The sequence below is a fragment of the Bubalus bubalis genome, chromosome 5 (assembly GCF_019923935.1).
Source record: "Bubalus bubalis isolate 160015118507 breed Murrah chromosome 5, NDDB_SH_1, whole genome shotgun sequence".
NCBI classification, from domain to species: Eukaryota; Metazoa; Chordata; class Mammalia; order Artiodactyla; family Bovidae; genus Bubalus; species Bubalus bubalis.
Window position 1 is genome coordinate 61658159 of NC_059161.1, and position 15093 is coordinate 61673251.

A 15093-nucleotide genomic window follows, 5' to 3' on the forward strand; every position below is an offset into this window, starting at 1 on the left:
GTTGCCTGGGGTAGATGAGTCACACATTCCTCCCTAGACTCTTTGCTTAATATAGTGTCCATTCTCTGGTTTAAGGTGAGAACTGTGTCTTCTAAATGGCTCATAATTAGTGCTTAGCCTCAGTTCTGCCCTCCTTTTCTGCATAAGGCCTAGAGGTTAAACTTGTTTTCTCTCTCCCATTTCCAGACTTCAGCAAAGCCTAGTTGTTCATGGTCCTCAGGAGGGACATTGCTAGGAAATGGGCTCTTCTTTTATGCCCAGGACAGGTACTGTGCTGTGCAAATAGCCACTAGGATAGCATACCAACTGCCTGGCTAATAACTTTGAACTCTAAGGATGCTGTAAGCCTGGATAAGCAATACTCTTTTATGATACAAATGACTTTTTGCCTTCGCTGTATAACACATTGTTTCCCACCTGAGACTTATCTTATCTGGGACCAGGAGTTGGCAAAAGAAAACTGAGGGAAAAAAGAAACTTTAGTGGGCTCCTGTGTGCTTTCTATGTGTGAACTCCTAGCCCTGAGTAACGGAAGGTTAATACTTTTGTCCTAATGACTATGTTTTAGAATGTGTTATAAAATCACCCATGGAAAGAAATTTCTAAAAGATCAGTTAAAAGGATGCAGACTTGCAGATGGGGAACATGAAGAAGAGCTAATGGAGGGAGATCAGGAATGTATTGAATTAAAAAAAAAAAAAAAGAAATTAAGGTCAGTTATCTTTAAGCTGCACTCCAGAGTTGAAATTTAAGTAGGAGGGAAGGGAGAATGTTTTCTGTAGTTAGGAGTCATAAAAGTAGCAGTAATGGTCCAGAATTAGGCACATTTAGGTAAGGCAAGAAGAAGCATTGAGCATGAAGGTACCTGAGTCATCCTAATTAGAACTGTTTAAAAATAGGACAACTACAATACTAATGGGATTAACCTTTATAATCATGCTGCTGAGAGGAGGAGGAGAATTAACCTCAAGACAAATTCCAACACAGGCTTTTCCTTGAAGCCCTACTGTCCAGTCTGCGGTCTCCCTGGGCTCTTTAATATCTGTCTTGTCCTTCTTTGCTTATACCTCTGCGTTTTCTGTGTGCTTTAGTCTCTAAAACTTGGGCAACCCAATCTTCTGCACCAAAATCTACCCTGACGCTCTATACAGATTCATCTGACAAATCATTTCTTGTAAAAATCATTCCTAATTTTTCTAGAATTCTCTGTGGCTTGAATGTATGGCAATAAGTCTAAATTGACTCTATTCCTAACTATCTGTTTTAATGGATCATTTATCCGAATTGGAGAGCTATTAGGACCTGCATGATGCCATCATCATGAATCTTAAGGACTTAAGTACTTTTGTGCATGCTCAGTCACTTCAGTTGTGTCCAACTCTATGCAACCCTATGGACTGTAGCCCGCCAAGTTCCTCTCTGTTCATGAAATTCTCCAGGCAAGAATACTGAAGTGGGTTGGCATGCCCTCCTTCAGGGGATCTACCTGACCTAGAGATCAAACCCACATCTCCTATATTGCAGGTGGATTCTTTACCCACTGAGCCACCTCAGAAAAGAAAATACATATAATCCACCTACAGTGGTCTTGAGTCCAAAACAGAAGCCTTCTATATTAGTGATTTTGATTACACAATGAATCAGGTAGGAGAATACATAGTAATTGCTATCACTATAGTCTATTTCTGGAAACATATATAGAGCAATTTTCTGTCAGTATATGCAAAGAAGCATAATCTTGTAAATTACTATTAAAAACAATAGACTTGGTTCTTTCCAATTGAATGGCACAGATTTTGAGCTTTTTCCTTCCCTGTTTTACTCTTCCTAAAGCTTTTGAAGAGAAAATATGCAGGGTCTAGAAGAAAAAAAGTAATTGTTAATGCACATGAAAGAATGGCTTGTTTTCAACTAGAGCATCACATGAATTTTACAGTGTTCCAATTACTTTCTGTTTTTTCCCTAAATGATTCTCTTTGTGCTCATGGTCTTTTTCTCTCAATATGACTCATATTTTTATATACCTAAGTTAGTGATTGTGACAACTATGCAATTTGTTTTCATTTGCCAGAACTTTATTTATTGTTTCAATAATATATTTTATTATGCACACACTTGTGTGCCTATTTTGGTGTATGTGCATATATATGTACATAGACAGGTACATGCACAAACGCATCCATCAGGCAACACCCAGGACCATTTCTCCCTCATATGCCTGCTCCATCATCCAAGTGTCCAACATATTCCTAATGTTATATCTGCCAATTTCCTCCTTCTATGTCCAAGAAGTTTTAAGTAACTTGAAAATATTTTTTTTTTTTTTAATTTTATTTTATTTTTAAACTTTACATAACTGTATTAGATTTGCCAAATATCAAAATGAATCCGCCACAGGTTTACATGTGTTCCCCATCCTGAACCCTCCTCCCTCCTCCCTCCCCATTCCATCCCTCTGGGTCGTCCCAGTGCACCATTTTTTGAATCATATTTTTCTCTTTTTCTATAAGAAAAATATGGATTTTATAATTAATCTAAATTCTGTTTTTTTAAAAAATATAGTATTTGTGGGGAACAATGCCTGCCTAATCATTTGGTGCAGTTTTGTGAATTCCAATATTTGAGTAGCCTACTTTGGGACTAGCACTGTACTGGATGCTGGGGAGATAATGATGAATTAGTTATATGAGGTTCCTGCCTTCACAGAGGTTAAAATTTTGTGGAAATGAGTTTAATTATACTTTTCATCAGCCCTCTATGGGAAATAGACAGGACACTGTGAAATACATAGGCACATCTAAACTAACCTAGGGCAGGTTACTAGAAGAATTCACGAGACCTGTTATGCATAGTGTGAGCTAAGCAAGAAAAGTCCAAGTCACTTCCGCAGACAGAATTGCCCATGCAAAGGCTTTCAGGCACCAAGAGCATGACTGGGGCAGGCAGGATGGGCAGGGAAATGAAACTAGGGAGATAGATGGAACCAGACTGCATGGCTGGAGGCTGTGCTAGGGATTTCTTCATTTTCCTAAAGGGAATAGGAAATTATCACATAATTTTAAATAGAAGAAGGAGATCTTCAATCTGCACTCTGAAAAAGATGGTTCCAGCTTCACTATGAAGAACAGGAGGAGAAGAGGAGGGGTGCTAGTAGGGAGAGTCTCAGTAGTTGATGTGCCTCGGTTTGAATCTGCTATTTGTCAACTCTATCGGTTTAGGAAAGTTTGTTAATCTTTCTAACCTTCAGTTTTCTAATTTATATAATGAACATTATGCTGAATTATGAACATTGCTCTGAGAACTAAATTTGATAATTAATATAAAGTTTTAGCATAGCCTCGGGTGGTGTTCTGGAGAAGGCAATGGCACCCCACTCCAGTACTCTTGCCTGGAAAATCCCGTGGACGGAGGATCCTGGTAGGCTGCAGTCCATGGGATCGCTAGAGTCGGACACAACTGAGTGACTTCACTTTCACTTTTCACTTTCATGCATTGGAGAAGGAAATGGCAACCCACTCCAGTGTTCTTGCCTGGAGAATCCCAGGGACGGGGGAGCCTGGTGGGCTGCCGTCTGTGGGGTCGCACAGAGTCAGACACGACTGAAGCGACTTGGCAGCAGCAGCAGTGGGTGGTGTTCAGTCACTGTATCTGACTCTTTGCAACCCCATGGACTGCAGCATGCCAGGTTTCCCTGTCCTTCACCATCTCCCAAAGTGTGCTCAGATTCGTGTCCATTGAGTCAGTGATGCTATCTAACTATGTCATCCTTTGCCACCCACTTCTCCTTTTGCCTCCAGTCTTTCCCAGCGTCAAAGTCTTTTTCTGGTACATAGTATTAACAATGAAAAAGTAGGTAGTGACTTTAACTAGGGAGGTGGGGGTGAGGATGGAGAGTAGAAGTCCTTCAATTCTTAAAAGACAGTATTCCTAGGACTTAGTTATTAGCTATGTGTAGAAGCAGAGAGAAGTGAAAGACTCAAGGGTTGCCAGTTTTGGCAAAAAGCAGGAAAGTAAATGTGAAAGTCACTCATTTGTGTCCAACTCTTTGCAACCCCATGGACCATAGAGTCCATGGAATTCTCCAGGCCATAATACTGGAGTGAGTAGCCTTTCCCTTTTCTAGAGGATCTTCCCGACCCATGAATCAAACCAGGGTCTCCTGCATTGCAGGCCGATTCTTTACCAACTGAGCTATCAGGGAAGCCCTAAAATGTAGGATCCTCAGATAAATTTGAATTTCAGATAGTATTTTTGAATGTAAGGAAATACCACATGGGACATATTTATATTAGAATAATTGTTGTTTACTAGAAATTAAAATTTTGCTGAGTATCCTGTGTTTGATCTGGCTATCCTACCAAAGATGTATCAGGGCTCTAGCTGAAGCAACTGAATAATAGATGGTGGTGCTATTTGCTGAAATGGAGATAATCAGAGGAGGGACCAGTCTTTAGTGGAAAGATTATGAATTGTAGGTGCCAGGAATATACCCAAGTACAGCATCAATTATTTATTCAGCCTTTCTTTAGTCATAATTGACATACTGGTAAAGAACAGCTATGGAGAAGGCAGTGGCAACCCACTTCAGTACTCTTGCCTGGAAAATCCCATGGACGGAGGAGCCTGGTAGGCTGCAGTCCATGGGGTTGCTAAGAGTCGGGCACGACTGAGCGACTTCACTTTCACTTTTCACTTTCATGCATTGGAGAAGGAAATGGCAACCCACTCCAGTATTCTTGCCTGGAGAATCCCAGGGACAGAGGAGCCTAGTGGGCTGCTGTCTCTGGGGTCACACAGAGTTGGACACGACTGAAGTGACTTAGCAGCAGCAGCAGCAAAGAACAGCTATAACCACATTTGTACAGGAAATTAGATAGTGTTGTGGTAGAGTGTTCAGTTTTTCAGTGTAATCAAAACATTATTTTTTTAAGAAAAAACTGGATAGAAAGTATAATAAAAACTTTTTATTTCTTTATTTCCAGGCTTTTATATTTCTCCAGGCAATGCCACTGGCTGCCTGCCATGTTCATGCCACGCCACTGGTGCAGTTAATCACATCTGTAATAGCTTGACTGGTCAGTGTGTTTGCCAAGATGCTTCCATTGCTGGACAGAGTTGCGACTATTGTAAAGATCTTTACTTTGGATTTGATTCTCTAACTGGGAGGTAAGTATTTACAAGAATTAATAATCAGATATTTTTACTAAATTGTATTTGCAATTACTAACAGAAATTTTTTGGCCATATATTTTGTAAGAAGCAATATTTTCTATCCTCCTTAATTTGCTAATATATTCTTCATTCCTGGGTTGGGAAGATCCCCTGATGAAGGGAATGGCTTCTCACTGAAGTATTCTTGCCTGGAAGATTCCATGGATAGAGGAGCCTGGTGGCCTACATACAGTCCACAAGACGGCAAAGAGTCAGACAGAACTGAGCAACTGAACATGCGGAGTTATCTTTCCAGATTTCCTAGAGATTGAGTGTATAGGTTGTTATACATTGATAAATGTGCCCAGTCTTAGGGCCTGGGGATATTTAATAAGATAAAATACTTTTTTTTGCAAATATCTCAAAATCTGGATGTGAAGGAAGGTAAAGAAATATCCATAGCACAAAATACACGTGCACACACACACACACACACACACACACACACAAGCTGGGATAGGTAGCATGTGTGTGTATACTTTGTTCTACGTGGAGCCTGAATTTATTACAGCATTCTTTTATGTTCCTTTTGCCTTTTTAATTTAGATTTAAAGACTAGCAGATGAGAAACATCTTTGAATTCAGTGATAAGATTTTTTTCCCAGTGTGTAAAGTAACTTGTGAAAGTAAATTAGCCACTTTTCAAAGTTATACTGTCTTTAATGTTCTACCTCTTACTTCCTGTATATCCATGAGCATTTGCTTTCATGCAGATGTTTTCATTGCTGTATTTTTGAAGGTGTGCTGGAATGCCAGTTCCATGTCTGTGTTTTTGGGTCTGGTCAGATTATAAATTTGTCCACTATTGGGACTATATCCATGAATTCTCTGACATTCCTGTCCCCAAGAAACTAATGTTGTGTCTGCATATACCAGTCAAATCTATTTCTCAATATGTGTGTGTTTAAAAATATGAATGCTAATTATTCAAGGATTGGAGATTATTTTTTTACCTTATTGTCCCCTTGCTACCTGCCTTTTGACTCTAACACTCGTTAACACCTCAATTAGACTGTGGACAGGGTGATGGGGTAAATTATTAAAAAAGAACTCCAACTATTTCATTTGTCTTTCTACTAAAATTCAATTAATTAAAAAAACATTAACATATTCCATATTTATTAAAAAAACTTTCAAGTTCTTATTACATATCTTGTGTTTCAATACATGCTGTTTGACTTCTGTTACCATTGGAATATCATCTTGGTTAGTCTGAGAGCATTACTACTCTTCTCTGCAAATACTAAATCTCTCTGAATGAGTGTATAAAATGCATGGTACAGTAAATGTAAAATAAAAAGTCTAACTATGATCTTGATAGTAAAATCAGGGCCAGTGATTATACCTATTACCCCTCTACATAATTTTTGTTGAATGATCATCTCACAAATTCCCCAGTTGGAACTCTGGGGTCAGTTAATTTCATCCCTGGCCACCTCTGTCTTAGAATTCCCATCTTTTCCATAGTCTTCCTGACAGCACTTTATTACCAAGAGAAAAATATCTTTGCTGTCAGCCGTTGTCCTTGGACTACTCATGCCTATCTGTGACATTTTGTGCCAGTGTCTTACCTATTTTCCGTCTACTCATCTCCCTGTTATTCCTGCTAATGTTTGTCACCAAACCCCTACTTAATGACCAAGAGATGTATAATTGTCTTGGCTTTTTCACATAACTTTCTTTACGTGAAATCTCATTCCCTTCATTATACCACTTCTTATGCCCTTCAATGTTTTAAAATTCAGTCTGACTTTACTCCATTCTACTTCATGCTCATTTATCTACCCATCCCACTCCCCACCCCAATCTTATCCAGGACCAAGAATCACTTACAGATAGTGCTCTATCACCTGCCACTCTTCAGTAGAGCTGGCTAACACTGGAATTGGACTCCCTGGGTTAAAAGCTGGCTTGAAATGTTAACCTAAATTAATGAGAAATAGAAAGAGCCAGAAAAATAGGTATAAAATACATCATCATCATCACAACAACAATTATGTTATTAGAAGGTGCCGAGGTTAAAATTAGGAAAGCAGACAGAAATCATTAAAAGAAAAGAGATAGTTGCAGGTTGGAGTCTAGAAGATAGAGCCAAAATTGTTGGGTGGATTTTATAATTGTGAGCTTTATAATTGTCATGATAGTCATACAGTAAAAAATTCAGATTAACTGTGCGTTCAAAGCAAAAAGACTTATGACAAGTTTGTATGAATGCAATTGTATATTTTTACATAGTCAGTTCAGTTCAGTCGCTCAGTCATGTCCAACTCTTTGCGACCCCATGAACCACAGCATGCCAGGCCTCCCTGTCCATCACCAACTACTGAAGTCCACCCAAACCCATGTCCATTGAGTCAGTGGTGCCATCCAACCATCCCACCTCTGTCATCCCTTTTCATATTAGATGACTTATATTGAGTGAAGTAAGGAAGTACATACAAACACATATACATACACATACCCAATATCTTCTTTATCCATTCATTCACTGATGGACGCTTGTTTCCCTTGGCTATTGTGAATAATGCTGAAGTGAACTTGGAGGTGCAGATATCTCTTCAAGATCCTGATTTTATTTCCTTTGGATATACTCCCAGAATTGAGATTGCTAGAATCATAGGATAGTCCTATTTTTAGTTTTCTAAGGACCTTCATGCTGTTTTTCATAGTGACTGTACCAACTTACATTCCCACCAGTAGTATAAGGGGTTCCCTTTTCTCCACATCCTCACCAAAACCTAGCTTGTGTGTTTTTGATAATAGCCGTTCTAAGGAATGTGAAGTGATATTTCACTGTGGTTTTGATTTGCATTTCCCTGCTGATTAGTGATGTTAAGCAGCTTTTAACGTATCTGTTGGCCACCTGCGTGTCTTTGGAGAAATATCTATAAATATCCTTTGCTCATTTTTTGAAAATTAGAGGATTTTTCCCCCTATTGAGTTGTATGAGTTTCTTATAAAATTTTAATATTAACCCCTTATCAGATGGATGGTTCACAAATATTTTCTCATATTCTTTAGGTTGTCTTTTCACTCTGTTGGTAATTTTATTTGCTGTGTAAAAGATTTTTGGTTCATCTCTTGTTGCTTTTTTGCCCAAGCATTGGTGTCATAGCCACAAAATTATTGCCCAGACCCATGTTAAGAAGCTTTTCCCCTGTTTTCATCTAGTAGTTTTGGTTTCTGATATTATCTTTAAGTTTTTAACCCATTTTGAGTTGATTTTTATATATGGTCATTTTAGGGTCATTTTAAGGGTCCGGTTTCATTCTTCTACCTGTGAATATTCAGTTTTGCCAGCACCTTTGGTTGAAGAGAACACCCTTTCCTCATTGTGTGTTCCTGATACTCTTTTTGAAAATCAGTTGACTGATATGTGTGGGTTTGTTTCTGGGTTGTCTATTCTATTCCATTAGTCTATGTGTCTGCTTTTAATGCCAGGACCATACCATTTTGATTATGAAAACTTTGTAGTATTTTCTGAAATCACGATGTCTGATGCCTCCAGGATGGTTACTAGTGTTGAACCCATAGTTTGCAACTTAAAATAACTGTAGGACTTTCTGCTACCTAAGGAAGACCAGAAAAGCTGTACAGTTGACTCACTGCGTCTTCAGATGGCAACAGGGGAATTAGCCTCATGCAATATATTTAAAGGATCAATGAAAGATGAAAGAAAATTAATTTATAATTGCTTCTTATGACTCATGGTTTTCCAATGAGCCAATAATATTTCTTCTCCTTTTTTTAAAAAATAATCTCTTCCTTTGGCTCCCAAGATGCTGTTTCTCTGAATTGTTTTATATTTCTGTTTCTAACTAGTCCTCTTTAACCCTTCAACTTACGTATCAACATCTATGATTTCAATCACTGCGTGCATGTACATGACTCTCAAATATATTATCATCTCTCCAGATCTTTACAATGGGCTCTAGGCCTATGGCCAGTTGTCTCTCTGAATTTTAAATTTGCATGCCACTCATTGATCCCATTCCTAATGTAGCCAACACCAAGAAAATTCTCATTTGTATTACTCTGATCACCTCCACCAATTTTTTTTAAAGTCTCATGCCATTATCATCTTAGTGAAAGGGATATAAATCTTAAAAAAAAAAACTGTTCAAGTCCACACTACCCATGTGTGAATGGGGCTCAGGATGCTCTCAGATTAGGCAGGGTTGACTCTGATATTGAGCATAGGCTGCTGCTGGAAAGAACTATTAAAAGCAAAAGCCACTGTGGATAATGTAGCTTCTCTGAAATAAACAGAAAGAATAAAGCCTCCCTTGGCCACACAGGGCCCAAGGAAATCAGCAGCATTTGTCCCTTGTTAAATCAGTCACATGGAATGCCCCTGTCTAGAGCTGACCCTTCTATTCCACTGATGAATTCTACCATCATGTTTCATTTTAACGTTGATGACTGTTAAAGAAATCCTCTAGCACAGAAGGTCATAGAGAAAGTGTTTCAAAAGATGACTGTGAGAGTTGCTTGAGTTTATACTTTTGCTCATCATTGAGAAGAAAAAAATGGATTTTATTATTTTTATGTTTTCCATTTCTTTCCTGAATGATATTGAAATCTCTTTGTTGACTTCTGGTTGTTCTTGTGTGCGCGCGTGTGTGTGTATACAAAGTAACACTGACTATTTTGAAAATGTGTACGAAGATGTCTAAAACATATGGGATTCCACCTAGTATTAGGACTTTTTGTTTCCTGAGGGAAACACTCATTGTCTAAGGATATACAGACATACAGAACAGAGGAATAACTATTGTGACCTGATGTTAAAGTTTTTAAAAAATAATCATCTAAAATCATTTGAATGTACTTTGAGTCAGGCACTGTGTTAGGTACTTAAAAGTATAAATTGGTTTCATTAATTTCCAGAAGTCTACAAAGATTATAAGTATTTTATTGTTAAGGAGAAGATACAAGTATCACCGTATCTCTTCATTGATTTGAAAATAAATTGACTTTCTCATCTGCTTTTTCCATGTGTTTAACCCCTCCATGGAGAAGGCAATGGCACCCCACTCCAGTACTGTTGCCTGGAAAATCCATGGATGGAGGAGCCTGGTAGGCTGCAGTCCATGGGGTCGCTGAGGTTGGACACAACTGAGCAACTTCACTTTCACTTTTCACTTTCATGCATTGGAAAAGGAAATGGCAACCCACTCCAGTGCTCTTGCCTGGAGAATCCCAGGGACGGGGAGCCCGGTGGGCTGCTGTCTATGGGGTCGCACAGAGTCGGACACGACTGAAGTGACTTAGCAGCAGCAGCAGTAGCAGTAACCCCTCCATGAAATCCATACATATACTGTTACCTTACCCTATTCTGCTCTTTGTTATGAATGACTATGTTTGCTATATTTTTCTCTTGACTTATTTTGTACAATTTTTTTAATACTCCCAAGGGCAAAAACAAATAAAATAGACCCTTCACCTAAACTACAGCAACCATGACACCAATGCACCAAACACACAGTGACAGGCTGGAAAATCATTTGCCTGTCTTCATCCAAGTAGTTCATTCTTCAGAAGTTCCCTATCACAAAGAGGGGGCAGGTATTTTAGAAAGCTGATCCAAGTGCAAAAATCACTCCAGTTACCTTTGACACATAAAGCAAACATGATTTAATCCGTATTGAAAACAATGAAGCAAAGAAACCTGCCCAATGAAAAATCAGTAAAGCAAAATGAAAAAGTATATCATATGTTTCTAAACCAAAAGTGAAACCAGAAGGGGCCACATTCAGTTTGTCTCAGTGGGTAGTTGAGACCCATATGTGACATGGTGCCCTCCCTGAAACTGTCATCAAGTTGACCTGTGACTATGGGTCCTCTTTCCAACAGCCCACACGACGACTCCAGTTCATCTGGGCATCACCGTTTTCATCCACACCTCACAGTCCCCCAGTTCATCTGGGCATCACCGTTTTCATCCACACCTCACAGTCCCCCACAGGTTTCTTCCCTAATAACCTCTTTTTTCTCTATGTATTCTTTGTATGTCATCTTTTCCTTTAACCCTAAAGAACTAGAAGTATCACTACTTTGTCTCTTACTGACCAACCGAAACACAATGAACTGTGATTCCTCTCAGATAGGAGAGAACTGAGATCTAGAGTGGCCAGGGAATCAAAAAGCTTAGACTTCTAAAACAGAAAGTAAAATTCTGTGACCAAATTACTTTTGGTTTTGCTACACAAGTTCTCCATTTCAACACTAAGTCATAGATTTGGTCTGGTCTTCTTATCGTATGTGTATTTCCAGGGCATCTTAATTGGTCTTTTCTTTGAGAATAAGATCAATGACTTCAAAGGGAAGCAGATTGCTTTCTTGTTCAGTCATTTCCTTTCAGGGTATCATACTGGAATGTTGGGAAACGTGCCTCTCAGATTCATGGTCCTCAGTGACTCTTTGTTGGACAGCTAGCTGTTACCTAGAGTGACTCGGTAAAAGGACCACATGCCTGTAAGCATCCAGCCATCTAGCCAGGGCTCACTCACAAACTGGTGGATGAATTCCCAGAAAAAAACCAGAATGGTGATGGGACGCTGGATACCTCTTCTTGGAACTGCCACAAAGTTACTTTTGCCTTAGTCTGTTAGTCAAAGCAAGTCACAGGCCAACAGGTATTTAGGAGAAGAGAAATAAATTCTACTTTTTTTAGATTCTACTTTTTGATGGAAGGAATTGCACAGTTAGTTGCAAAAGGCCTGCATAAAAAGAGAGGTGGAGAATTGTGATCATTTTTGCAATCTACCCATAAATGATGTATTCTCCTTTAATGCAGATTCTGTATGGCTCCCTAAGAGATGTCGGTTTTTATAAATCGGTAGCATTCATTCAATGTGATATTATAGGAAAAGTTCAGTAATGGGCAACGAGATATTTAGGTTCCAATCACAGCTTTTCTACTAGACCAGGTATATTCATGTCCTATTTTGTGTTCTGTGTACTCAGTTGCTAAGTTGTGCCTGACTCTTTGTGACCCTATGGGCTCGCAGTCTCCTCTGTCCGTGGGATGTCCCAGGCAAGAATACTGGGGTGGTTTGGCATTTCTCCCTCCAGGGGATCTCCCCTACCCAGGCTCATTTCCTATTACTGTTATGATAATTATTTACCACAAATATAGTGGCGTAAAACAATATGAATTTATTATATTCCAGTTATAGAAGTCAAGAGTTCCAAGTTAGTTTCACTGGGCCAAAAGCAAGGTATCAACAAGCCTATGTTTATTTTGGACAGCAGGAAAAGGTCCACTTCCTTGCTTTTCCAAGGAAGACACCACCCACATTCCTTAGCTCAAGGTTCCATTCTTCACCACTCTGTCTTCTCTGGTCTCCACTTAGGTTCTTACATCCTTTCTCTGATACTCAAATTCTTCTCATAATTAGACATCTTCTCATAATCCAGGGTCATCTCTTCATCTCAAATCTGCCAAGTTCCTTGTGCCAAGTAAGCTGTCATACCCTCAAGTTCTGGACATTAGGACTTTTGACTTTGTTGGGGGTCATAATTCAATCCACTATACCAGAGATAGAAAACTGTGACCTGTGGACTAGATCTGGCCTGTCACCTGTTTATGGAAATAAAATTGTATTGGAACACACAGTAGTATTCAACCTTCACATACGCTTTATGACTGCTTTCACACAAGTAAAGCAGAACTGGGTTACACCAGAGGTCATTTGGCCACAAAGCTTAAAATATTTAGTATAGTTCTCTTAGATGAAAATTTCTGATTCTATAACCAGAGTCACTGTCGCCCTGAGCAAGTTACTTAATCTCGCCAAGTCTCATAGAATCATCTCTACAGACTCGGAAAGAAGCTTAAAAGTAACTTTGGTTGAACAATACCCTATACATTTCTCTACACAAGTCACTGTTAAGACTAACCTGTCATTCAGCTTCTGCTGAAAACATGGGACTAAAAAGAGTTTGTTGTCTCATGACATAGCTCTTGTTTATTTCAAACAATTCTAATCTGAGAAGGATAGAAATCTTATTCTTCATATTAAGCAAAAATTTCATTCCTGTGACTTTCTCACCTGGTCTTATTTCTGCCTCTGGGGTCACAGAAGTAGTGTGCTTGCTTCTCCTTAAGAGTGCTCTGAGAATTTTAATCTACATTCAGACCTCCAAGTTATCATATTAATGTAATGAGGAAGTTAAGGAAAGGAAGACTAGCGCTTCTCGACATAAATGTGTGAATACTGTTATTACAGGGAGTCTTCTGGGATTTCTTTTTCTTTGATATGTCTGGCGTTGGTGACCAGTATGTCAGATGTGGTCTACATTCCCCGTGATGAGGTGCAGCACCGACAAAGGAGGAACTGCCAGGCACCATAGCAAGCTCTTCTCTGGGTGACAAGAATGTCCTCACCCTGGACTCAGTTGGCACTGTGGTCTGGATGCAAGGGAGTCACTGCCCAAATCCAGCTCTTATGAACCCCTTTGTTTGTAGGAAGACTTCACTAGGGAGGGTGGACTGAACAATATTGACTTCCTGCTTCTTGATGAGGCAATACCACTCACTTCCTCTTCAGTAAGTCATGTGATACGGCTTTTGGCTCACACACAGAGGATTTCCTAGCCCCAATCCTCTCTTATAATTCTGGTTGTCATTTCTAGAAGAATCTGGTGTTACTAGTAGGCTGTGAAGAAAGGAAAACTAAGAACCTCAGACCACACATCCACTGCAGAGATCGAAGTAAATCTTATCCAGGGGAAAACCAAACTCCTCAAGAGGGCACTCATGGGGTTCTGCAAAAAGAAGCCAGCAGAGAACTCTTCTGGCCTTAGGGAGTCAGAGTAGAAGGCCAGCCCTTAAAAAAGAGTGGCCCCTTCCTTGTGGAGAGGCTAGCAGAGGGAAAGCTATGCCAATCAGAAAGGCTCAAAAGAGTTAAATTGTTATTAAAGCTACATGTCACATTCAGATTTATCTGTGGTGTCCTATGTCTTAAAGTTTTCTAGTGCTTTATTCATTCTTTTATTTAACAATGTTTATCGAACACTTACTGGTTGTTGCTGCTGCTGCTGCTAGGTCACTTCAGTCGTGTCTGACTCTGTGCGACCCCATAGACGGCAGCCCACTAGGCTCCTCTGTTCCTGGGATTCTCCAGGCAAGAATACTGGAGTGGGTTGCCATTTCCTTCTCCATTGCATGAAAGTGAAAAGTGAAAGTGAAGTTGCTTAGTCATGCCTGACTCTTAGCGACCCCATGGACTGCAGCCTACCAGGCTTCTGCGTCCATGGGATTTTCCAGGCAAGAGTACTGGAGTGGGGTGCCATTGCCTTCTCCTACTGGTTGCTAGTCTTTGTGTTAGGAAAAGATGGAAGAAAACTCTTTGTCCAGTTTCCTCAACTCACCTTGAAGCCTCTTTCTCTTCTATTCTTTAATAATCATTAATAATCCTTGTCTAAAATCCCTCAGCAATTGAATGTCTCTTCCTCCGTTTTTCTGTATATTAAATGATGACTACATCATCCACCGTTTCAACAAATTAGAAAACTAGGAATAACTCCAGGCCCTTCTTCCCTTCTCCTTTCAATTTTTCCACCCCATCCTACTGATTTTATGTACTAAACATTTCTTAAATTTATCCTGCTCCTTTCCACTATCAGCATTCCACCTGATCTGGCAATATCTTACCTCTTCTTCACTTTCCAGCATTATCTGTTGCCACCTTCCTATTCAGAATTTAAGTAAAAAATTTTTGAATTACTTACAATTTCATACACTCTCCTGCTGTGTCTTGTCTCTATTTTTCTCCCCTCCCTGTTTGCCTGGCTTATTCCAGCCCATCTTTTCATATTTAGCCCACACATCTCTAAGATTCCTCCATATTACTTCTTCCCATCCTTTTCCACCAT

The 15093-nt window shown here is 39.4% G+C and overlaps 1 protein-coding gene across 1 annotated transcript in view; it reads left to right on the forward strand.

The window, feature by feature from the left end:
• Window positions 1–15093, forward strand: part of USH2A (usherin) — a 940802-nt gene that overhangs the window by 229303 nt on the left and 696406 nt on the right. Inside the window, exon 16 of the mRNA XM_044943197.2 lies at window positions 4983–5166. Within this exon, the coding sequence (XP_044799132.2) occupies window positions 4983–5166 (184 nt within the window). The remainder of the gene's footprint in view (window positions 1–4982; window positions 5167–15093) is intronic.